The sequence below is a fragment of the Asterias rubens genome, chromosome 3, assembly GCF_902459465.1.
Source record: "Asterias rubens chromosome 3, eAstRub1.3, whole genome shotgun sequence".
Classification (NCBI taxonomy): domain Eukaryota; kingdom Metazoa; phylum Echinodermata; class Asteroidea; order Forcipulatida; family Asteriidae; genus Asterias; species Asterias rubens.
Genome location: NC_047064.1, coordinates 20,037,974 through 20,061,994, shown reverse-complemented (window position 1 = coordinate 20,061,994; position 24,021 = coordinate 20,037,974). Strand labels below are relative to the sequence as shown.

Below are 24,021 nucleotides of genomic sequence, written 5' to 3'. Positions count from 1 at the left end.
TTTTAGAGGGGTTTCACTCCAGGACAGAGTGAACAACCACTCAAATAGATGCAAACTTCTATCTAAAGAGTGGAAGACCACTCGAAAAAGAGTTGTCCTTCATACGGCTCTTGAAAGAGTGCATTTTCACTCTTTTACATTAAGAGAGTGGGCGGGGCATTTGCACAGGAGATTTATTATTAATTTTTGGCCACAAGTTGAACATTCTTATTGAATGTTTCTATTGCGTCTATGTGCTTGCAAATAGCACACATTGAAGTTGTCATGGCTTTTTAAACTTATATTTTCTGTATCCCCTATGTATTTTTGTATTATTATTATTATTACTAACCAGTAGTTTTGAACTCTGGAGAAGTCCTTTCTGGTCACAAGTTGAACCTTCCATTGGTTGGTTCTATTGCGCCGATATGCATGCACGTTTAAAGCCAGTGGACACTATTACTAATTGCCAAAGACCAGTCTTTTCAACTGCTGTATCTCAACATATGCATAAAATATGAAACCTGTTTCGTCGGAGTTGCGAGTTAACTATGAAAGAAAAACACCCTTGTCACACGAAGTTGTGTGCTTTCAGATGCTTGATTTCGGGACCTCAAATTCTGAACTTGAGGTCTCGAAATCAAATCCGTGGAAAATTACTTTTTTCTCGAAAACTACGTCACTTCAGAGGGAGCCGTTTCTCACAATGTTTTATACTACCAACCTCTCCCAATTACTCGTTACTGAGTAAGGTTTTATGCTAATACTTATTTTGAGTAATTACCAATAGTGTCCACTGCATTTAAAGCATGACGTTGTCACGACTGTGTTGTAGTTACTGTTGTAGTAGGCTATTATGTGCTCATGGTTTTTGTTTTTGTTTACCTGTCGTCTTTAATTCTAATCCTCTAACCATGGGTTCAAATCCCAATGAGGACGATTTAATGTTTCTCTCATCCCATGTTTTGATACTTCACTTATATGGTGATAAGCCACTAAACCAAGTGTTTGTTACTTTGCTCAGTTGCGCATCCATGCAACACCGAGAGAGGAAAATGTCTTTCTTAGGGAAAACCTGAGGGAGTATACCGCTGTGTCTCATAGCTCAGTTGGTAGAGCGTCTCGGGGTCTTGGGTTCAAACCATTTGATTTTTCTCTCACATCATGTTTGGATATTTCACTTCTATGGTGATTTAGGCACCATACCAAATTATTGTGTTTGTTACTTTCCCCTGTTGCACACCCATGCAACACCGAGAGAGGAAAATGTGGTTCTTAGGGAAACCCGAGGGAGTATACCATGCGCCTCATAGCTCAGTTGGTAAGAGCATCTGCCCGGAGTGTCAGGGGCCTTGGGCTCAAATTCAGTTTTGATTTGCCTTTCATCTCATGTTTAGTTAATTCACTACTATAGTGATTAAGCACCATATCATATCAAATAGTGTGTCTGCAACTCTTATCTCTGCAACCTCTAAATATGAAAATGTATCAATGTTCGGACATCGTCTAGAAGTTCTCCTTGTGGAAATGAAATTTGTACTTCTCGCACATTGCCTTGATGGTTTTCCCAAGAATCGGTGATCCGCAGAAAAATACTTGCACTTTGCCCTTCTTCTGTGCAGCGATTTCAGCAAATAACTGTATAGAGCAAAAAAAACAAATTAATTGTAGTGAAATTAATATCAATTAATCGAGTAGAAAACATTTTATTTAGCGCCAAAATCAACAGAAATTGCTATAAGGCGATTATACAAGGCTGCGATGTTCTGCATCGTCAGAGAAACTCGAAACATAATAGGAGACTTTCCAACGCTAGGCGGCAGCAGACATACCGGGTAAATTTCCATATACCTTTTCGCAAATACTGGGGCGCGCGCGTAAAGCTTGAAATTGATGCATTGTGGTCTAGCTGGTATCCAAATTTGATCCATATCTATCCCACAATGCACCTCATTCAACAGTCTGCGCTTGCGCATTGGTATTTGCGATAAGGTCTATTGTTTACGTAGTTCTGAACATGCGCATAATTCTGAGAACAATGGATTTACCCGGTAAGTCTGCTGCCCTCTATCGTCCCAGAAAGTCTCCCATTAAAGTACACGGGGAGAAATGACGCGTAAACAAATTCATGAAACATAGGGTAAAACCAAAATTAATACTCGTTATCCCCCGGTGCAAATATAACATGAAATCGTGGCAATACCCATTGCTAAAACATATTATGATTCCAACTGCCTCTAGCTACCGGACAACCTCGGTAGTCTAGTTGGTAAGACACTGCTCTAGAATTGCAAGGGTCGTGGGTTCGAATCCCACCCGAGTAAATATGCCTGTGATTTTTGTTTTACACAGAACTCGGGAAAGTACTGAGTATACAGTGCCCACACACATCGGTGTATATGACTTATAATAACTTATATTTATTTGTTATCCCCGATGCAAATTTAACATCTATTAAGCCGAAATCTTAATCGCTCTGTAAATTTGTTGAAATTGTTAAGATGATCATTCCTCTTAGCTTACCTTGTCCCAGTCTGGTCTACCCGGCTGCGTCCTTGTCTTCAACCCTGTGATCATATCCTTATTGCCTTTGCTATGCATAATATCTAGCGCCATCTGTAGGCCAACACCTTTCATGTCGGTCTTGCCCAGAGCGGCCGTCATGAACATGTGCATGTCGAGGAATCTCTCTGACATGTCAGCTTGTTGAACTTCGAGTTGGGTCAACAGACGAACAAACCACTCAAATGACTTCTGATTACGATTAATCCAAATGAAATCAACCTGACAAAAAAAGGGAAGTAATCTTAGCATTAAAGTATTGATTTGACTTGATTTGCGTCAATCTGTGTAAGTCGATTTGGGGCAAAGATTGTTCACTGGGTTCGTATTTTCGTCAGATGAGAGGAGAACTCTAAAACAAGGAGTGAATAATTAATTTAAAAAATGGTAGAGTTCTGTCAATGTCGTCAGGTTCAACCACCACAGTAACCAGTGTAACATTTTCGGCACATTTTGTATGTAATTTACTATTTTTTGTATGAGATTAATCTGGTAGTACAGAGTTAAAAACAAACTCAGCGTCTTAATGGGAAATAGTTTTAAAAACATAAAAAGTATCATATCATGAACCCAGATTTCTAACGGGGTCGGGTGGGGCACGGATATCAATTGGGAGGCACGCACCCCCCCCCCCCCTCCCCGTGCCAACCAACCCCCACCCCCTTATGTTAGGAATTCGACTTAATTGACTTTACTGTTTTTAGGGGGGGTGGATTTATGTTTGTGTATTAATTGTGTACACTTGACATTACATGACCTCACAATCCATACATCGAAAGGGCCAGTAATATCAGATTTGAAACTTTGGTGGGAGTCAGGTGCGGCTTCGCGGATGTCATTTTCACTACCTTATAGAAACCGAGAACAAAACAGAAAAGTACAAACAAAAAGTCTCCATGGGGGAATTCAAAGACTGAGTGCTCAAAAAAGAATGTTGTGTATACAAAGTCTACAGGGCAACAGAATGAACACAAAGATGTCTCCACAGGGATGCAAACAAAATAGAACTCGCGTAGCTCCGTGTGTATCTCTGCTCTTTTTTAGAAGGTCATACTGCGGATGCTTGTTAATTTATAATAATAACTTAGTGAATTTGTATTCCGCTCTCTCATGGACCAGCCTGTTCGACGGTGCGTAACAGTAAATATAACATAAGAAAACTACATAGAAACAGTTAAAGAAAAAATAATATTAGTCTTTAGAAGAAGCAGTAGACATTCACCTTTTTAATTCTCATAACATGTTCTGGTACGCTGCCAATCCATTGATGTTCACAGCTGGGACATGTGTTTTGGTTGGTCCTACATCGTAGCATGATGGATTGTAGGATGGAAGCGAAGGGTGTTACGCCGATACCCGCTCCGATTAGGACGGCATGCTCGGCGCGAAATATCGCCCTGGTGGCTGTCCCGTACGGACCATTGATAAATACCTGGATGTCAATTAAGAAGACTGGGTATCTTATATTTATATTGATAACTATTGATAGGTTAGAGTCATTGGGCTGTTGTTGTTCTTGAATCAAAATATAAACAGGTTTCCTTTTTTCCCTTTTTTTCTTCTCTTTTTTTTTTCTTTTTTTCTTAAAGGGTTCTAACGTATAAAGGTATGGAGTTCTCGAAAACATTCTGAGGTGAAAAAATCAAAATACAACTTCTAAAATCATTCAGTAAAAAGATACGAAGCCAAAAGCATTGCTTCTAAATCTTGAATTGGTGATACTTTCCAATTTGTGCAGACTTGAATGAAATATATATTTGGTTTGCGGTAACACCATTTGTGTATCTATTCACCAGGTACGGAAGGTAGTAACTAAGAAACTAAAAGTAGAAACACAATAATCTACATTTTCTCGGGTCAGGTCTTATCAAATAGTTTGATTGTTAACTTAGTTTATGATTAAATTTACTGGAGGTGGACAGACACAGCTTTTAGACATCACGAGAAAAATCAACTACTGCGGTCCTTATTTTGATTCTTAGTTGATTATATGAGTCAATTTACTGGGAGGAGAAACATCTCCATTAAGATACAGATCTTAGAGCTCACAAGAAACAACTAGAAATTCAACTAATGCGGTCCTTATTTTGATTCTTAGATGAATTTATGAGTCAATTTACTGGGAGGAGAAACATCTCCTTTAAGATACAGGTCTTAGAGCTCACAGAAAAAAAAACTAGAAGTTCAATTTTTGCGGTCCTTATTTTGATTCTTAGACGAATTTATGAGTCAATTTACTGGGAGGAGAAACATCTCCTTTAAGATACAGATCTTAGAGCTCACATAAAAAAAACTAGACGTTAAATTTTTGCGGTCCTTATTTTGATTCTTAGATGAATTTATGAGTCAATATACTGGGAGGAGAAACATCTCCTATAAGATACTGATCTTAGAGCTCACAGAAATAAAACTGGAAGTTCAATTTTTGTGGTCCTTATTTTGATTCTTTGATTAATTTACTGGAGATGAGACATCTCCTTTGAGACACAGAAACGTGACTAACCTCAACTCTGTCGTCCTGTGGTTTTTTCTTCTTTAGTTTCTTGTGCTTGACACTGGAATGATTCTTTCCAGTATCAAAAACCTCCACATAAGTAGCCACTTTGCCATTCTTATCGCTCTGCATCACAATAAGAATATGACACAATCGTAAGATTTCATGTCTTAATCACAAACTATACAAGGGAATGGTTATTAAGGATCCTTCGATGTTATATTTGGTTGGTAGGGAAATCTTGTGAGAGCACTTGTAAAGGAAGCTTTTGATGAAACAAATCACGCATTTTAAAAGACCTTCGAGAAGCAGTAAGGTCATCACTCTAGACGGGTCATTACATCCAGGGATACAATCTTAGATATAAAGAAGTAATCTTTCTTCCATACTTCAATAATGCAGCTACAATGTGTTGTTTTTGAGTTATCAGTAAATATAATCTGATGATGTAAATTTACTGGGTTGTTTTATTAAAAGATACGGGAGTTAAACACGAACTTATGCTTTCTTTTTGTATAGTTACATGGTTGCTCAAGTAACAAACTTGACAAAATACAACCAACCAAAATGAGCCTGTGGTTTAAATGTAAATAATAGTTAATGACCTGACGTTTCTACCCTCACAGAGTCTTTCTCGAAGGCTAAATGACAACACAAGAAGAGTTAAGACTAGTCTTATATCACGTTAAGACTAGTTTACTGGTCCTAACTAAGGACTAGACTTAATTTTTTAATTACTCCCACAGCGGTGGATTTCAGTAAGGTAGTCCTAACTTAGGACTAGTCCTAGGCAATGCTAAGAGATAGGACCAGTCCTAAGTTAGGATGAGTTACTGGTCCTAACTTAGGACCAGTCCTATCTCTTAGCATTGCCTAGGACTAGTCCTAAGTTAGGACTACCTTTGTGAAATCCACCCCTAGCTTATAGGACTAGTCCTAAGTTAGGACTATCTTTTGTGAGCTCGACCCAAGGTAACTAGGTATAACATAAGCAGTACAATGCACATGCATGATCAAGAATGTGTAGTTTTCAATTCGAATATTCAACCTATCACCTCTTAATTAAAGAAAAACTTCTGACAGCGCATAAATACGAAGAATACGAAGAAGCGAAGAAGACAAAAACACTTACCCAACTCATACTCTTCGTCACCGGGTGCCGGTCCATCTTATCCCCCGCCATCCGATACCGAAAGGAATCCGTGGTTGGGCTTGGCGGTAATTCCACCACACCCATGGCCTCGATATCACCGGTCTTCTCTGTCGATGTACTGCCGTTGGATCGCTTCGATTTACTGCGGACAGAAAGCTGCCGGTTACGGCGATGACGCTCGTCGTAAAAACTGTAAAGTTTGTTTGTCCAGTTGCCTGCTGACCGTATGTGCATTGAAATTGTGTCTAGAAAAAAAAAATGAACATAATGAATAATTGTTAGCTCTGTGTAAAAGTAAGCAATAACATTTATCAGTTATTAGATGCGTGTGCGGTACCTAAATGTAGCCCGAGCCCAATTAGACGCGTGTGCGGTACCTAAATGTAGCCCGAGCCCCAAGTGTAGCCCATTTAGCTCAGGGCTACATTTAGGTGCAGGTGTGGGGCTACATTTAGGTCAGGCTACATTTAGGTGCCGCACAGACGCGCGATGAAACATATTCAGATGCTATGTGTTTAGTTCATCTATATTGCTTGGTGGCTAGAATTTTAACACGAATTGAAAAAAACGTAAATTTATGGACCTTGCTTTATCTATATGAATTCTTAACTGCCTTTGCGCTCGATGAGCAACACATAAATGAAACAAAACTAATCTTGGTTTTTAAAATTTAGGCGAGGCTTGCGGCAGCACCGTATGGTAACCTCTCAATGAGTAGTGTTGATTCTGAAAAGAACCGGTGTTTGACAAGTCAACTTTTCGATCAGTATAATATGCTCTGAAGCAGCATTCTCCTGAAGACCACCAGAGCACACTGATCGAAACATTGAGTTGCCAACCACCGGTTCTTTTCACAACCAACACAACCCAATGAGAGATTTACACATGGGACTAGCAAAGCTCACACCATGCCAAGATGCAAATCCTAATTATTTTTTTATTATTTAATTAATCAATTAGTTGTAATTTGTTGTCCAAAGCCTGCTGTGATAATATTTCAATCGGTAACTAATGACAGAGCCATATTTTTTTAACGGGAAGAAAAGCGATGGGTATGCAGTTTAACCGAGTTCATCTTTTAAATCTGCTCAATTTTAAAGCCATTATAAACTTTCGGAACAGAACCAAAAATAAAAGTTCACACAGATTTACAAATAACCTACAGGGTTTACAGAAGGTAATTGTAAAAGGCTTCTCTTAAAATATTATTCCATGAAATGCTTTACTTTTTGAGAAAACTTTTGAGAAAACATTAAAATAATTATCAATTCTCGATATCGAGAATTACGGATTTATTGTAAACACATGTCATGACACGGCGAAACGTGCGGAAACAAGGGTGGGTTTTCCCGTTATTTTCTCCCGACTCCGATGACCGATTGAGCCTAAATTTTCACAGGTTTGTTATTTTATGTATAAGTTGTGATACACGAAGTGTGGGCCTTTGGACAATACTGTTTACCGAAAGTGTCCAATGGCTTTAAGCAAGAGTTTCTGTACTAACCTGGTTGTTCTGGTGCACTGCTGATAGTAAACGGATGCCATTCATGCTTAGCAACCTCAGGAATGTTAATGAAAAGATAATCGCCCGGTTCATAATCAAAATGAGGCGGCCTCGTTATCTGAAGATGGGTCACCTATAATGAGAAATTGAATACATAAATTGCAATAAGAGATAATTGTTACTGACTATTTTAGACGTTACTGGGCCTAGTGAACTGCCTTAATGAGATTGGTTGAACTGGTTTGGAGATACTATAGGTACTATGTTTTGCCTGAGGGTTTAACAAAGGTAATTTACTAGAGTGGGACTCGAACCAACGATCTCTGGATTAACAAGCCGGCGCTCTGAACCAGACCATGGAGGAAGGAATAGAAGGAGCTCGAACGACCCGCAAAACCGCAGAGTAACAAAAGAATACCGTGACAATGCCCCCGTCTAACCAGTGGAAAAAGATAGGAGACCTCCAGCTGGACGGCCGATTAACGAGCAGAATTAGATTTCTTTGTACAGAACGTGCGGTACCGCCGCTCTGCACCGTTGCCTTCGTGTAAAGTTGAATCATTGGAGACAAGAATTGTGAATATACACGTTTTCATTTACCGTTTGTGGTGTTTCACTGAAACATCATGGCATATTTTTACATTTTTTTTTTACTTTCCGGTCACTAGCGGTGGTTCAAAATTTGGGTATTAGCACACGAGGGTGGTTGGAATTGTGTTTTTCGATTTGGTGAGCACTAGTGTACACAGATTTTATCAGGTCTCAAAAAAGTTGTTTTTCTGTATTATATCCATACGACATACGACACCATGGTTGAGTGAAGAACCAAGTGCGCACGCGCAAACTCACATAAGCCAGGTCTCCCATTGTCTGTATAAGGTATGTCGGTGATTACGAGGTGTTGTTAAACGACCGCGGTACCGCAGGTTCGACTTTTGAAATCCCTTCGTTCGAGCTCCTTCTCTTCCATCCTCAATGACCAGACTGAGCTATCTAGTCCATAATGTTGCGGTCTCCCTAACAATAGGGACTTTTCGTTTTCGACGACGGATGGTTCTGCGACGGTAAAGATGACATTTGGCGTCATCTGCGCATGCGTCGGCTTTGAGGACGGTCGTCCCTCAATTTCTGCGACAGTACTTGGGATGAATCTTCGTTGTGCTGAAAACGACAACGTTTAGCTGAACAACCGTCGCAGAACCATCCGTCGTCGAAAACAATAACGAACAATTATCAGAAGCCATACAACAGTTCACAGTCTTTCTAACGATAATGAGAAACTATACAAGTGTTGTAGGTGTAATGCATATTACACGGCGATGACCTAATTACAACCACATCCGATGATATCAACAACTAAACAATAGACCAAAACATGGAGGGTTTTTCTTTGTAACATAGCAAAGTAAAGTTCAAAATTAAGTTTTGAGTCTAGCCCCACCGTTCATACATAAGACATTTCGTAATTGCTCAGACATGTTTTTTTTTATACATATCGAAAGGTATGCGGTATTATGAACCTCTATTGAAACGAATACATTATTTCCTGTAATACAACAATTCTGCGGTACGAAACGCATTCATTTCAAATCGGGTGCACTCATCCTTTACTCCACTGCGCACTCGAGCAGAACTCTACTTTGCAGATGTAATTTCGTTTGTTACAACAAATTGATTTCAATGATCATTGACGTATGAAGTTTTGTAATTCAATACTAAAGCGAGACCAAACCACTGAATGTTTCATACCCCCCTCTAACCAATATGATATTTACATCCACAAAGACTCTCTGGTGGAAATTGAGTTATAAATCAACCTGCTACCTAATTGCCCTTGACGGGCCGATTTAACCAATTTTAGAAAATGAGATCTCGGGTTGCCCTGTCGTCGCCATTGAGCGTATAATTTCATACCAGCGAGAGTTTGGATTGAGTTCGTGAGTAATAGCTGCCGTAAAAAATGACCTATTTATCTCACAAAGTCACAAGGTTCCTCGTGGATCTGGTGCCGAGGGCCGGTCATCTTTTTAAAGGAAGAAATTACATCGATTAAGTCAGTTAATCTAAGTAAACCATTTCCCGCTTCGTTTTCCGGAGCTGAGGATGTGCAACAATCTTTAGCGAATCATTTTATGAACCAGTAAGACCATTTTATTAAGACATTTTAAACTGTGTTTCGTAAATGTTTTACCTAGTTGCTAATTTTGAATACAGATGTTAATTATAGCTTGCCCGTGTTAGAGCATTAGCAATCTGAGCAGGTTCATAATCTAAGGTGGACGCTGAACACGCTTAGCCATTGCAGCAATGGTGTTGTTTTAGTAACAATCTGAAGATAGTAGTTTTAAGAACAGTTTGTTTCTAATTTACTTGTAACGTTATCTATATGAAGTAGTTTAAAAGGCAGTACCTCATAACCGGCTCCTTTTAAAATACAATTCGTTGCAATTGATTTCATCTTGAATTGAATCATCTAAAGATGCAGGTTTCCGCCCCCCCCCCTTTTTTTTTTGGGGGGGGGGGTTGTTCAGTGATGACTCGTAACTTTCATTGGATCTAAAAAGAATCCAAGTGATGTGTTAGTGTGAATTTCACATGGAATATTTAACCTTTGATCAAACATCCCAGAGCTGCAAATCGTAGACAATCAAGACCCCTTTTCCAACAATTTCAAGAATCTATTTTCTTAATCCATTTGAATAGGCTCCTTACGGAGAACGTAAGTGCCGGAGTCATAAGAAGTAAATCAAATCATGCCCCTACTGGGTGGACATTAAGATGGAGTCATAATATTAGAGAATACAGACCCCGTAAGCAATGACCTTATAGCACGGCTATAACTACCAGTCTCACCGCGGAGTGCCAACGCCGTGATTGGCGAACTGAAGACGGGGTAGAAACCTTAGCTCGAGAGACCAAGAGACCTACTACCGTACTATTAGGTCACTGTGTAAACAAACACAGCAACAAAACCCAAGGCATTCTAAAACACACCCTTATCTGAGAGGCTCTCAGATTTACCCGTTTTAAAAGTATTTTGAATAAGGTAGTCAGGCTTTTTTGATTGTAATGTTTTTTTTTTTTTGTTTTTTTTTTTTTTTTTAAGTTTTGCTCGAGCAGTCTCCGTTGTGAAAGTTTTTGAATGAGGTTGTTTTGTTTGTATGTTTTGGGTTGTTGATTGTTTTGTTTTACTTTTATCAATAATAGCTCTTTTACCAAGCATTTGGTATGTTTTCTGGGTGAACATTAATACAAGAATAGGACCAGTTCACAGGGAAAGAAAGTAAAGTGAGTGAAACATTATTACAACACTACAATTCTGAGAGCAACGGTTAATATACTTTTTTTTAACCTTCATCATCTTTAGAACGGCAAATGAAATAGCAACTATTTAGTAACCCATAATGAAGCTCGTTTACTGTACGCGATGTTGCCTTAATTGCGGTGAGAAACAAAGATCGTTGAACTTAACAATGATGCTAAGTTCTCGGTGATTTGCGATCTAATTTTCCAACCCCCCCCCCCCTGCGCTCCCCCGCCCATATTTTTGTCGAGGAGCATTCAAATGATTATAACAAATAGAAACAATAGTGACAGCAACACATCAGTAGAAACTACAATCCCGGCCAAAATTCTTGGGACACCCATTCCTAACGTTATAACCATAAAACCAATCACTGTACACTTCCCACTGACAAAAATCATTCTCTCCCCGCTTAAAGACACTGGACACTATTGGTAATTGTCAAAGACCAGTCTTCGCACGTGGTGTATCTCAACATTATGCATAACAAACCTGTGAACATTTGAGCTCGATTGGTCGTCGGAGTTGCGAGATAACTATGAAAGGAAAAAACACCATTGTCACACGAAGTTGTGTGCTTTCAGATGCTTGATTTCGAGACCTCAAATTCTAAATCTGAGGTCTCGAAATCAAATTCGTGGAAAATCACTTTTTTTCTCGAAAACTACGCTACTTCAGAGGGAGCCGTTTCTCACAATGTGTTATACTATCAACAGCTCCCCATTACTCATGTCCAAGTAAGGTTTTATGCTGAAAATTATTTTGAGTAATTACCAATAGTGTCCACTGCCTTTAATGTTGACTGTAAACGCAGGAGACTGGCAATCAGAACTAACATTGAAAGGGGCAACGAGATACGGCCGGGATTGTTAATGTAGGTTCTGCACTGATTGCAATGTATTGAACAGCAACCATCACAATAACACCTCAATAATATACATTTAGTTTTATATATACTGACTGATTGCAATGTTACCTATTTGAATAGTTCTTACTTACACCGCTCTATCCAAACCCAACGCTACGACCTTCAACTCAAAATCTGCATCTGTCACAAGAGTGATCATCAGGGCACCCCATGACGTCATGAATCTCGTTATGACGTCATTTGATGGCGACTGAGAACTCATTACGAAATCCGTAGCGCGGAAAGGTCAAGTTTGTGATTTATGACAAGAGATTATCACTCCGATGATGACGTCATACAATCGTTGCAGTCAACAATAAATTAATCAAAACCAATGAACTCTAAAGAAACAATAAATGACAGGGGTGTTTGTATTGCTTTTTAACTGGACCAGATCGACACGACTTCAGATTGACCTGACACCAATGGCGGTCTTGGCCTCAGACAAGCTTAACGATAGTACATCATTATTATAGAAGTGCGTCACATGCAAAGTATGATTACTAAAATAAAACTTCAACAAAAATATCTACATGTCTGTTGTTTATTTCAAATTAAAGGCACTGGGCACTACTTGTGATTACTAAAAATACATGTTTGTTAGCGATAAGAACTTGCTTGGGACTCCTTCAAATTATTGTGTCGAGGTTAACTCTGTATTTTATAAAGTGTTATATCGGTCAACCTGGTTATTTTGTTTCAGAATGTTTGTAAAGTGGTTTGTAAAGTGAGGAGTTGTTTTAAGTTTGAATAAATAATTTCCTCCGTTGAAAACGGGGGGAATTACAAACTTGCTTGGTAACGAGCAATTGGGAGCTATTGATAATAAACAACAATGTGAGAAATGGCTTCCTCTGAAGTAACGTAGTTTTTGAGAAAGAGGTAAATTCTCACTCAAATATTAAAATACTTCAGGCCTGAAGCCTTTTGAATGCATCTGGAAGAGCACAAATTATTGTGCAACAAGGGTGCATACGTTGGGATACACCAAGTGAGAATACTTGTTTTTGACAATTACCAAAGGTGTCCAGGGGTGGAGTTAAGACTAGTCTTATCTCGAGTTAGGACGAGTTATTCGTCCTAACTTAGGACTAGCCTTCTCCTAGGACTAATCCTAAGTTAGACTAGTCCTAACTCTTAGTGAAATCGACCCCAGTGCCTTAAAAATTGATAATACATGAGCAAACTCTTACCCCTGATGGCATAAGATCTGTCTTTTCCACGTACATCTTGCCAAAAGTGAATGACCCCGGTGCCTTTAAGTATTGATAATACATGAGCAAACTCTTACCCCTGATGGCATAAGATCTGTCTTTTCCACGTACATCTTGCCAAAAGTGAATGACCCCGGTGCCTTTAAGTATTGATAATACATGAGCAAACTCTTACCCCTGATGGCATAAGATCTGCCTTTTCCACGTACATCTTGCCAAACTGTGCCTGCCTCACCAGCCTTAGTTGGCTTATTCTCTCCAGGATGAAGATAATGCCCGGGACGACGAACCAATACCAGAACCTCGGACCATGGATCAGCATTAAACCCCAAAAGAATATGTACATCAGATGGGTCCAGTAAAACACCTTGATAGAGGGAGGTAAAGAGGAATAACATTTCAAAAGGAATTAAAGACTTGAAATAGTTAAGATAAGAATGTTCTCTCTCAAATAAAAACCAGACCAAACTGCACAGAAAGGGAAACAAGAATTAAAAACGAACGAATAAAGAACTTTAAAAAAAAAATGGGAAGTAAAAATATAACATGAAATAAATTAAATCAATCGATCAATCAATCGTTCGAATGATGAATCAATAAAGAATGAAATTAGTAAATAAACAAACAAATTAAAAATCATATCGTATAACTTCTCGCAACTTCAGCTCTAAATTTAATCTGCTATAAATTGTACTTGGTTTTACTCGTTAAAAGGAAGACTTAAATTCGAGGCTTTTTTAGATAAAAGCTCGCTGCATGTTGAACATTAAACAAGATTAATGTAATCTGAAATTTCAAAATGTAACACGATTTGAAAGAAACAGCGAGATACTTCGTGTGAAAATAGAACTTGGCGTCCAATTAGTAATTTTTTATTGTATTCATTTTGTCCTTATTGACTAGATTGAGTGGGTTTGATGTCCATGCAAACCAACAAGCAATTGTTTTGAATTGATGTTTGACCTTGGAGAAAGAATCTATTTCTACCTCAATTGATTGACTGAGTGGAAATGTTTAGAGGTGTTCCTTTTGTTTGTTCGTAAGTCCACCTGTTAAACAGCACCCAAGAGCGGAAGTCACTAGATTCTACACAGTGCAGTTCTTACTGTACAGTAATTACTGCCTCAATTGATGTAAATCAGTTTCATTTCCTTAATATACAACTGGAGAAGTCTTCTACCCTTGAAGAGGACTTATATACCACAATTGGATTTAATGTAATGCTTTCTGCTTTATTCAAACCGTCCACGAATTTAAAGGCACTGGTCACGTTTGGTAATTACTCAAAATATTGATTAGCATAAAAAACATTACTTGGCAACAAGCAATGGAGAGCTGGTGGTAGTACAAAACAATGAGAGAAACGGTTCCCTCTAAAGTAACATATTTTTTGAGAAAGAGGCAATTTTTTACTCTGTTATGCATCTGAAAGCACACAAATTAAGTACAACAACGGTGTTTATTATTTCACTATTCTCTTGCAACTTCGATGACCGATTGAGTCCACATTTTTACAGATTTGTTTTTATGGATATGTTGGGATACACCAAATGGGAGTACTGGTCTTTGACAATTACGAAAGGTGTCCAGTGCCCTTAAGCGAGTTCAAATTGACGACGATTTTTGGTAGTCCTATAAAAAAAATGGGCGATATTGTTTTTTAGACGATTTCATCATTATGAACACAAATATTTTATGCAAAAAAGGTTCTGTGCAAAGATCTTAATGTTTATACTTTGCTTTACAATTATAATAATAACGATGTTCTTATAGAGCGCATTTCAGATTAGGGTGAACTCTTAATGCGCTTAACAAACAACACAATAATAACAGAATACAATGTGTAATCTAAAAATGTTTGGATACAAACAATCATGATTAGTATGTGTTTATGGCATTTTAGGCTATACCTGTTCATTCCATGATATTCATGTGCTTGAATGCAGTAACTTGAATGCATATAATTCATCAACTGTCAACTGCATTGTCAGCCATTATGAATAATAAATGTTTAACTGTGTAGGGAAATTAAACCTGCCAGATCGAATGGATATTTTTTAATTAGATAATTAGATCGTTGAGTTTTAATTCCTTCCATACGAAGGACTGGAAATTAGTCTGGATCCCAGCTTTAAAACAAATCCGGTTATTTCATAAAAGGATAATATCAATCAATGTACTGCAAGATGAAATGGGATGGCTGGCTTTACAGACATGTAACTGTTGTGTGTTTCTCTGGTTTAATCGGTGAAGGAAATGATCTTTTTTCCTAGATACATTGAGGAGTAAGGACCAACAACTCATGACCAATAAGCTCTGAATGTTACACAGTTCAAGACAGTTGAAGAAACGAGAATGAACGGTCAACACAGGTTGCGGGTGTGGTTTATATCTTGTATATTGAATTGTGTATGTGCATTCTTTTGATTCTAATGGTGCTTTTCTTTTGAAGAACATATATATATTGCCTATCCGCAAAGAGTACATAGAGCAATCATTGGGAGGGGGCAACGAAACAATTATCAGATTATGAAGCCGCTTTCATCTATTCTCTGTCTGTCCTAATTTGATTGCCTCGTCATCTTTTCTCACCTGGAAGTTACCAGATCTCCGGACAAAGGGCAACGAACAAATGACCATGACGACTAGAATGACGTCTAGGAGCCAGCCTGTTAGGAACGCACTGTGTTTAACCGTGCCGAGATCGGTCAGACGGGGCTGTGTGAATAGAACCTCCCATGCGGTGTTGTTATTGAAAACTCCTGTAGGTTCCGTTATGATAACTAGGAATAAGATAAAACAAGAGTGACAATCAGTTCAGTTTTTAGTTTCAGTTTAGTTTACTTTATTTTCCATAATATTTTCCACAATACATATATATAAGTTAACAGAAGAGATGGTTTTATTAACGGCATTGGTAATTGCTCAAAATAACTATTAGCATAAAACCTCACTTGGTAACGAGTAATGGGGAAAGGTTGATAGTATAACACATTGTGAGAGACCTCATGCTATAGGTATGTATCAAGAAATGGACGGTCTGCACTCCTTCAACGGCAAACTCAATGAAATAAGCTTGTAACAAACAAACGTTGGTGCAATGTTTGTATGTAGTGTACAGTACTACAGTTTTCTTATATTGTTATAAAATTGCAGCTAATTTCTATGGATAATCTCGGAACTGTTTGAAGTGTACACATTACAACTCCCACAATAGACACAGATTAAATTGGTTTCAATTAACCATCTGTCCTTTAAACGACTTAAATGCTCAAATAACAATAGACAGGTCAACGACCGAGCGTTCAATAGAGTTAATGGGTTTTTCTAGTATACTGGATCATGGCAACCAAATCAGCTTTGGTGCAAAATAATGGTGATGGGGCGGGTGCTATACCCTGATCTTCAACGCCTGTACTGGGTGCGCTCGACTAGGTTCCCTGGGTCGACCCCGGTCAGTTCCCGGTGCGTTCGAATAGCTTTGACGTCATTCCAGGGGCTCACCCGGGTCAGCCCCACGTGCCCTGCTTGTTGAGTGGGTCACTTGGGGCTGACCCGAAGTGCATGACGTCACCACGAGAGGGCGAGTGTGATCGTTCGATTAACTCACGGCAGGGGCTCACCCGAGTGAGCACCGCAGGGTCGACCCAGAGAAGCTAATCGAACGCACCCGTATTAAAAAGAGGTTTGTGGGGTTTTCTTTAAACAATGTTAAAACAACCGCCTCTACCGGGCAACCTCGGTCGTCTAGTTGGTAAGACACTGCGCGAGAATTGCAAGGGTCGTGGGTTCGAACCCTACCCTAGTAACATGCCTGTGATATCGGGGACTCGGGGAAAGTACTGAGTATACAGTGCTAACACACATCGGTGTACGGGTATAGAAACAAAGTTTATATTCTTTATCCCCGATGCAAATTTAACATCTCTTATAACAATGTTGTAGTTGTACACAAAAAGGGGAAATATTATTTGTTTTATTGATCAGCAGAATCAAGAAAAAAATGGTCACTAAAATAAACAGGTAAACAAGTAAACAAATAAGGTAATTTGAATGACAAAAAACGATTCAAGATATTTTGTTGCAATTCTGTGATTGATGGGTTGTAAACAATATGATCACACCTCGAATGACGACGTCATCGTGTCAGGGTTGACGAACTTAAAGTCTTCTCTGTATATATTTTATTATCATCTGATGAATAATTAAGACACCAAAACAGAAGGATGTGAATCATCGGCCAAGTCAACCTTTATAGTATCAAACACGTCGACAACCCTAAAATCTTGTCTTTGGAAGACGATGTAAACCTACTTGGCATTCCCCCTCCCTGCTCACTAATTCTGTCTGCATAAATCTCTGCTGTTTATGTCCTGAGATATCCTTCTTTAATACAGGAACCAAACCACTGACCGTAACCGGTTTACAGGCTACAAAGAAAGTGCATTCAATCTGGAACATGCATTTTTTTTATTTCTAAACCTTAAGGTATTCCTATTCCTATACCTCGCAAGCTCTTACAACAGCGCTTTTTTTTTAAGGATTTTGGTACTTTTTGTTACACAAAACACAATGTTCACAGATTCCCATTAAACTTACACCGTTTGAGGATAAAGATAGTAGAAAGCGTACCAAGAGGTGCTGCAGTTTTTAAGAAATGACTAAAGCAATGTCATGAAAACACGTTTTTACATGCTAAAATAATTTTCATCTCATGATCATTGAGACGAACATTTTTTTTATTGACATTGTTTTACTTATTTCTCAAAAACTACAGCACCTCAGCAAGAAATATTTTCAGGGAAGCTTTCTACTATCATTATCTTCAAACTGTGTAAGTTTGACCGTAAATATGTGGACATTGTGTTTTTGTCATACAAAAAGTACATAGACCCTTTAAAGAGGTTACTGAATGCAGTTATTAAGCTTCAAGCCTAGTTTACATTTTATGAACCACACTATTGTTCTCCTCTACTCTCCTAAATGATCAGAAAAGTATGATTTTAATAAACAGTTTATAAATAAATAACCCACTTTTTTTAACACAAAATTGACATACCAGACTCATATACATGTGTTATCAATGACGTCATTGACGTCATCAAGTCTTGTTTACTCTTTAACGTGTCATTTTGCATGTATAAGGTTTATAGTTTAATCTGAATAATTCAACATAAATGGTATATTTAACTAAAAGTGATATTTGGTCGAGTTTGTGTATACAGTCCTTTATGGTTTCATAATGGTTTCATATTCAGGATCTATATGCAGACCGAGAGCAGAAAAGGAAAAAGGCCTGCATATATGAAGACTATGGGGTGTTCCACAAGGAATTGTGTGTACAAAGCCTATAGGGGAGAGTCTTAACTACACAGACAAAGGAAAGAACAAAAGATGTATCCACATGGATGCAAAAAAATAGATTAGACAAAGGAAAGAACAAAAGATTGATTAAATATATAGTTTGTATACAGTGTGTAAAAAGTCGTGGGGAAAAGCATAACATGTAGTAACTAAATTTATTTTTATTGAAACAAGTATTTTTTGTTTAGTTCAATTCGCATTTGTTTCCACAAACACATTTCCACAATGATTTGCCTAGAATTATATTAAGATAATATCATGTCCTGTCCATTGCACAAAACTGTGGTTATGAGTTGTGACATGGAAGAGCAACTCATTTCTAGATGAATGCTTCAAAGTACCTATGCAAGTATTATCTTCGTCAATGTTGATATCCTATGGGTGGTGGTCTGTAATCAATTGCTTTTATTTGGGATAGTATTGTCCTCTCACAAGAATCACACACTTGCGTGAACAAATAACTGACTCGAAGACAGAACTGTGACATAAGACCAAACTGTGCACGACATCAACCGGAACTGAGGCACAGAAACTGTGACAAAAGATAAAAGTCATGAGATAAAGATGGAACTAAGACATACGACAGAACTGAGACAATGTTGATATCCTGTATGGGTGGTGGTCTGTAATCAAATGCTACATTTGGGGTCTTATTGTCATCTTAAAGGAAATGTACACGTTTGGTAATCACTCAAAACAGATATTAACTTAAAAACTGACTTGGTAATAACGAGCATTGGAGAGCTGCTGATAGTATAAAACATTGTGAGAAACGGCTCCCTCTGAAGTAATGTAGTTTTTGAGAAAGAGCTAATTTCTCACTAAAATAATAAAAGATTTTTGGCGTTGAACAAAGAATTGACTCTAGTCAATTCTTTGTTCAACGCCAAAAATCATTTACAAATTTACCCAGTCAGTTTCCCTTGTGGTTTATATTGATAAAATAATAAAAGACTTCTAGTCAGAAGTCTTTTATTTCTATCTGAAAGCACACAAATTCTCCCAACATGGGTGGCTTTTTTTCTCTCATCATTTTCTCGCAACTCCGATGACCAATTTAACTCAGATTTTCATAGGCTTGTTATGTTATGCTTATGTTGGGATACACCAAGTGAGAAGACTGGTCTTTGCCAATTACCAAACGTGTACCTTCCCTTTAAAAGAATCACACATGCGCGAACAAATAACTGACTCTAACACAGAACTGTGACATAAGGCAAAACTGTGAAATCAACCGGAACTGCGGCACAAGAACTGTGACAAAGGATAGAACTCATGACATACGATGGAACTGAGACATAAGACAGAACTCATGACATAAGATTGAACCGATTTTGCCTCAAGAAATGCTGCTTTGTAGACTCAGTTCAACATTAGAGTAACGCTCACAAAGTTCACCAGTTCTCTTGAGTTATCACTGATCATGTCAATGTCGAATAAACTAATTAAGACAGTCCCGTTAAATTACAAACATTCCTTCAATCTTATCCACTTGATTTTCGGTAAATTAAAATCCAATCGTCTTAATAGGGAAGTATTTTTATACACTTTTTTTTTTCAAAATAGACGAAATAATAAATTTAAACAAATCAGTTTGATTAAACAAAAGTACAATAGCAGTTTGACTCGTGATTTCGACATACTTTAAAAAATACATGTCATTTCATGTGCAAATTATTTCCAGAGAATAGAAGGTTGAGATAAAAAAAAAAACTACTTCCGCGCACCCTCCCCCAAACCACTCAAGTGGATATTTTTGGTGATAATCTTTGCTCTCTTCAGATTTGTAACTGCCGTTACTTCTTTGTGCGAAAAAAACATAGGCTTATTATATATCGCGCATTTCCGCCACTCCGTGATGATTAAAGGGTCTATGTACTTTTTCCTAACACAAAACACAATGTCCTCAGATTTACATTAAACTTACACAGTTTGAAGATTATGATAGTAGAAAGCTTCCCTTGAAATTTTACTTACTGGGATGCTGTCGTTTTCAAGAAATGAGTAAAACAAATAATTTTCGTCTCAGTTTTAGCATGTAAAAACGTATTAACCAGTTATGCTATTGGTATAATATCATAACTGGTTAATGGGATTTTACATGCTGAAATAATTTTCATCTTCCTGAGACGAACATTATTTTGTGACATTGTTTTACTCATTTCTCAAAAACTACACAACCTTAGTTAGTAATATTTGAAGGGAAGCTTTTCACTATCATTATTTTCAAACCCTTTAAGTTTAATGTAAATCTGTGGAGATTTTGAAAGAGTACCCGAATCCTTGCGCTTTGACATAAAGTATTTTCCTGCAAGGTATGTTCTTGGGCTACGTTTGAATAATGCGACATTTTACATAATATCACTTTTTTTCGATAAGTGCACTGGGTACTTTTTCGTGCACTACACAACACACGGGACCAACGACTTTACGTCCAATCCGAAGGACGAAGCATCGTGGTTAAGTGTTTTGCTTAATTACACATGTGTCACGACTGGGACTCGAACCCACACCCTGCTGATTAGAAACACCAGAGCCATTGCGTCGTGTGCTCTTAACCATCAGTGGGTTTTATACATTCTTGCCTTGCCTTCAACAGTTTTAAAAACATCCTCTGTTTTTGTGTGTAATAGATTTAATGCCATTTTAATTATTAGTGTAGTGTTTTACTCCCGAGTTTTAAACTGTTAAAATTTAACTGTTCGTGTAATTCTGCTGCTGGCAGCGATTTGGATAGATTTTTAACACTAATGTTAGTATTATTATATTCCATGTGATATAAGCCAGAAGGTTCAACAGAAATGTAATGCTGTGTGTAGTGATCGGAATAATCTTAACGTAACTCATGGTCAGCAGCTTAAAGGCAGTGGACACTATTGGTAATTACTCAAAATAACTATTAGCATAAAACCTTACTTGGTAACACGTAATGGGGAGAGGTTGATAGTATACAACATTGTTAGAAACGGCTCATAGTAACGTAGTTTTCAAGAAAGAAGTAATTTTCCATGAATTTGATTTCGAGACCTCAGATTTAGAATTTGAGGTCTCGAAATCAAGCATCTGAAAGCACACAACTTCGACAAGGGTGTGACAAGTGTAACGACTGGGACTCGAACCCACACACTGCTGATCAGAAAACACCAGAGATTGAGTCCGGTAACACCATTAACTATAGGCCTTGACACGCCACACATCATATCCAATGTGATATTTGCCAGAGGGTTCAACAGAGTTGTGTAATGTTGTGTGTAGTGATGGGAGTAATCTCATACCAACTCATGGTCAGTGGGTGAGCCAATTATTATCCAACAAAGCCTGGCTAATATTATTGATTAGTCAGGAATGAAACCACTAAATATTTCTCTTCTGACTCGTGTGAAATTAATATTCTTTATCCCCGATGCAAATTTAACATCTTATATCGTTGCGGTACCCGCTGCCAAAACATAGGATTCGAACTGCCTCTAGCTGCCGGGCAACCTCGGTAGTCTAGTTGGTAAGACACTGCTCTAGAATTGCAAGGGTCGTGGGTTCGAATCCCACCCGAGTAACATGCCTGAGATATTTTTTCACAGGACTCGGAGAAAGTACTGAGTATACAGTGCTAACACACATCGGTGTATGGGTAAAAACCAAAATTAATATTCTTTATCCCCGATGCAAATTTAACATCTATTATAACGTTCAAATTACTACAATAGTAAGTTGATATCATGTCAGCAGAGTTTGTCAACACAGAATGAGTTATAGGATTTGAGGCACTGCATGGTGAGGTATCAATATTGGTTTGTGGTAACGCTATGTGTATATCTACTTGCCAGGTACAGTTTGTTCTTTTAGAGAGCTGTCTTGCTATTATATATTCTACTATCCGGTAAATCGTAGCAGAATATATAGCAATACAGTTCTCTATAGAACAAACTCTACCTGGCAAATAGATTATGGCCCTTTTCGAATCCACGGCTACGGCTTTGGATTCGGCTCAGGCTAGCCTGGCCCCGCGGTTGTTTTTGACAATTGCGTAGTGCATTGCGTCTACGTGCTCAGGGCTTCCGACGAGAGGACGGAGCCTGAAGCCGAATCCAAAGCCGAAGCCGTGGTTACGAAAACGGCCATACACATAACCAAATGAACACAGAATGATTGTTTGCATTGTGTTTTATTGTCCCAAATAATCACGGGGATATAAATTGCTAGTGTGATATTCTTTGAAATGACAGAAATTTGTCGGGTGTGTGGTTACTGGCCATTACAATTTGCAACATACACAAATCAAGAATACTTATTTCTGTCGGGAATACGTTGGACAGATCTCGTAAATTTCAAAACGAAAACGCGTTTCTTTTCTTCTTTTTTTAATTGTGAAACGGTCTATTTAAAGGCATTGGACACGTTTGGTAATTACTCAAAATATACATTAGCATAAAAACTGAGCAACGGAGAGCTATTTGATAGTGGAAAAATATCATGGGAAAGACTCCCTCTGAAGTAACGGAGTGTTTGAGAAGGAGATAGTTTCTCTCAAAAATATTTTAGACTGAGAGAAAGACTTCAGGCCTGAAGCCTTTCTCAGGATGCAGAAAGCACACAAATTTGTGCAACAGAGGTGTTTTTTCTTGCAACTTTGATGACCAATTGAGCTCAAATTTTGTTCACCTATTTTTTATTTTATGTGTATTTTGGGATACACCAAGTGAGAATACTGGTCTTTGACAATTACCAAGTATGTCAAATGTCTTCATGGGCATCTTAGATTCTTGACTCTTTGTGCTAAGTAAAAATCAGAGGATCACGTTGGCTCAGTGGTTTCTTTCCTTGCCTTTCACCTCTGTGGACCCGGTTCGAATCCTGGACCGGAGCCTTTAGGTTGGCTCAGTGTTTTCTTTCCCTGCCTTTCACCTCTGTGGACCCGGTTCGAATCCTACCTCAAACCGGAGCCTTTAGGTTGGCTCAGTGGTTTCTTTCCCTGCCTTTCACCTCTGTGGACCCGGTTCGAATCCTGGACCGGAGCCTTTAGGTTGGCTCAGTGGTTTCTTTCCCTGCCTTTCACCTCTGTGGACCCGGTTCGAATCCTGGACCGGAGCCTTTAGGTTGGCTCAGTGGTTTCTTTCCCTGCCTTTCACCTCTGTGGACCCGGTTCGAATCCTGGACCGGAGCCTTTAGGTTGGCTCAGTGGTTTCTTTCCCTGCCTTTCACCTCTGTGGACCCGGTTCGAATCCTGGACCGGAGCCTTTAGGTTGGCTCAGTGGTTTCTTTCCCTGCCTTTCACCTCTGTGGACCCGGTTCGAATCCTACCTCAAACCGGAGCCTTTAGGTTGGCTCAGTGGTTTCTTTCCCTGCCTTTCACCTCTGTGGACCCGGTTCGAATCCTGGACCGGAGCCTTTAGGTTTGGCTCAGTGGTTTCTTTCCCTGCCTTTCACCTCTGTGGACCCGGTTCGAATCCTGGACCGGAGCCTTTAGGTTGGCTCAGTGGTTTCTTTCCCTGCCTTTCACCTCTGTGGACCCGGTTCGAATCCTGGACCGGAGCCTTTAGGTT

General features: G+C 38.6%; 1 protein-coding gene across 1 annotated transcript in view; it reads right to left on the bottom strand.

The window, feature by feature from the left end:
* Window positions 1-721: 721 nt before the first annotated feature.
* LOC117288195 (NADPH oxidase 5-like) overlaps window positions 722-24,021 on the bottom strand; it is a 52,112-nt gene continuing 28,812 nt past the window's right edge. The window contains exons 7-14 of the mRNA XM_033768940.1: window positions 15,710-15,900; window positions 13,293-13,484; window positions 7,693-7,825; window positions 6,168-6,433; window positions 5,045-5,161; window positions 3,764-3,973; window positions 2,503-2,763; window positions 722-1,617 (exon numbers count right to left, since the gene is read on the bottom strand). Coding sequence (XP_033624831.1) covers window positions 1,486-1,617; window positions 2,503-2,763; window positions 3,764-3,973; window positions 5,045-5,161; window positions 6,168-6,433; window positions 7,693-7,825; window positions 13,293-13,484; window positions 15,710-15,900 — 1,502 coding nt within the window. The 3' untranslated portion in view covers window positions 722-1,485. The remainder of the gene's footprint in view (window positions 1,618-2,502; window positions 2,764-3,763; window positions 3,974-5,044; window positions 5,162-6,167; window positions 6,434-7,692; window positions 7,826-13,292; window positions 13,485-15,709; window positions 15,901-24,021) is intronic.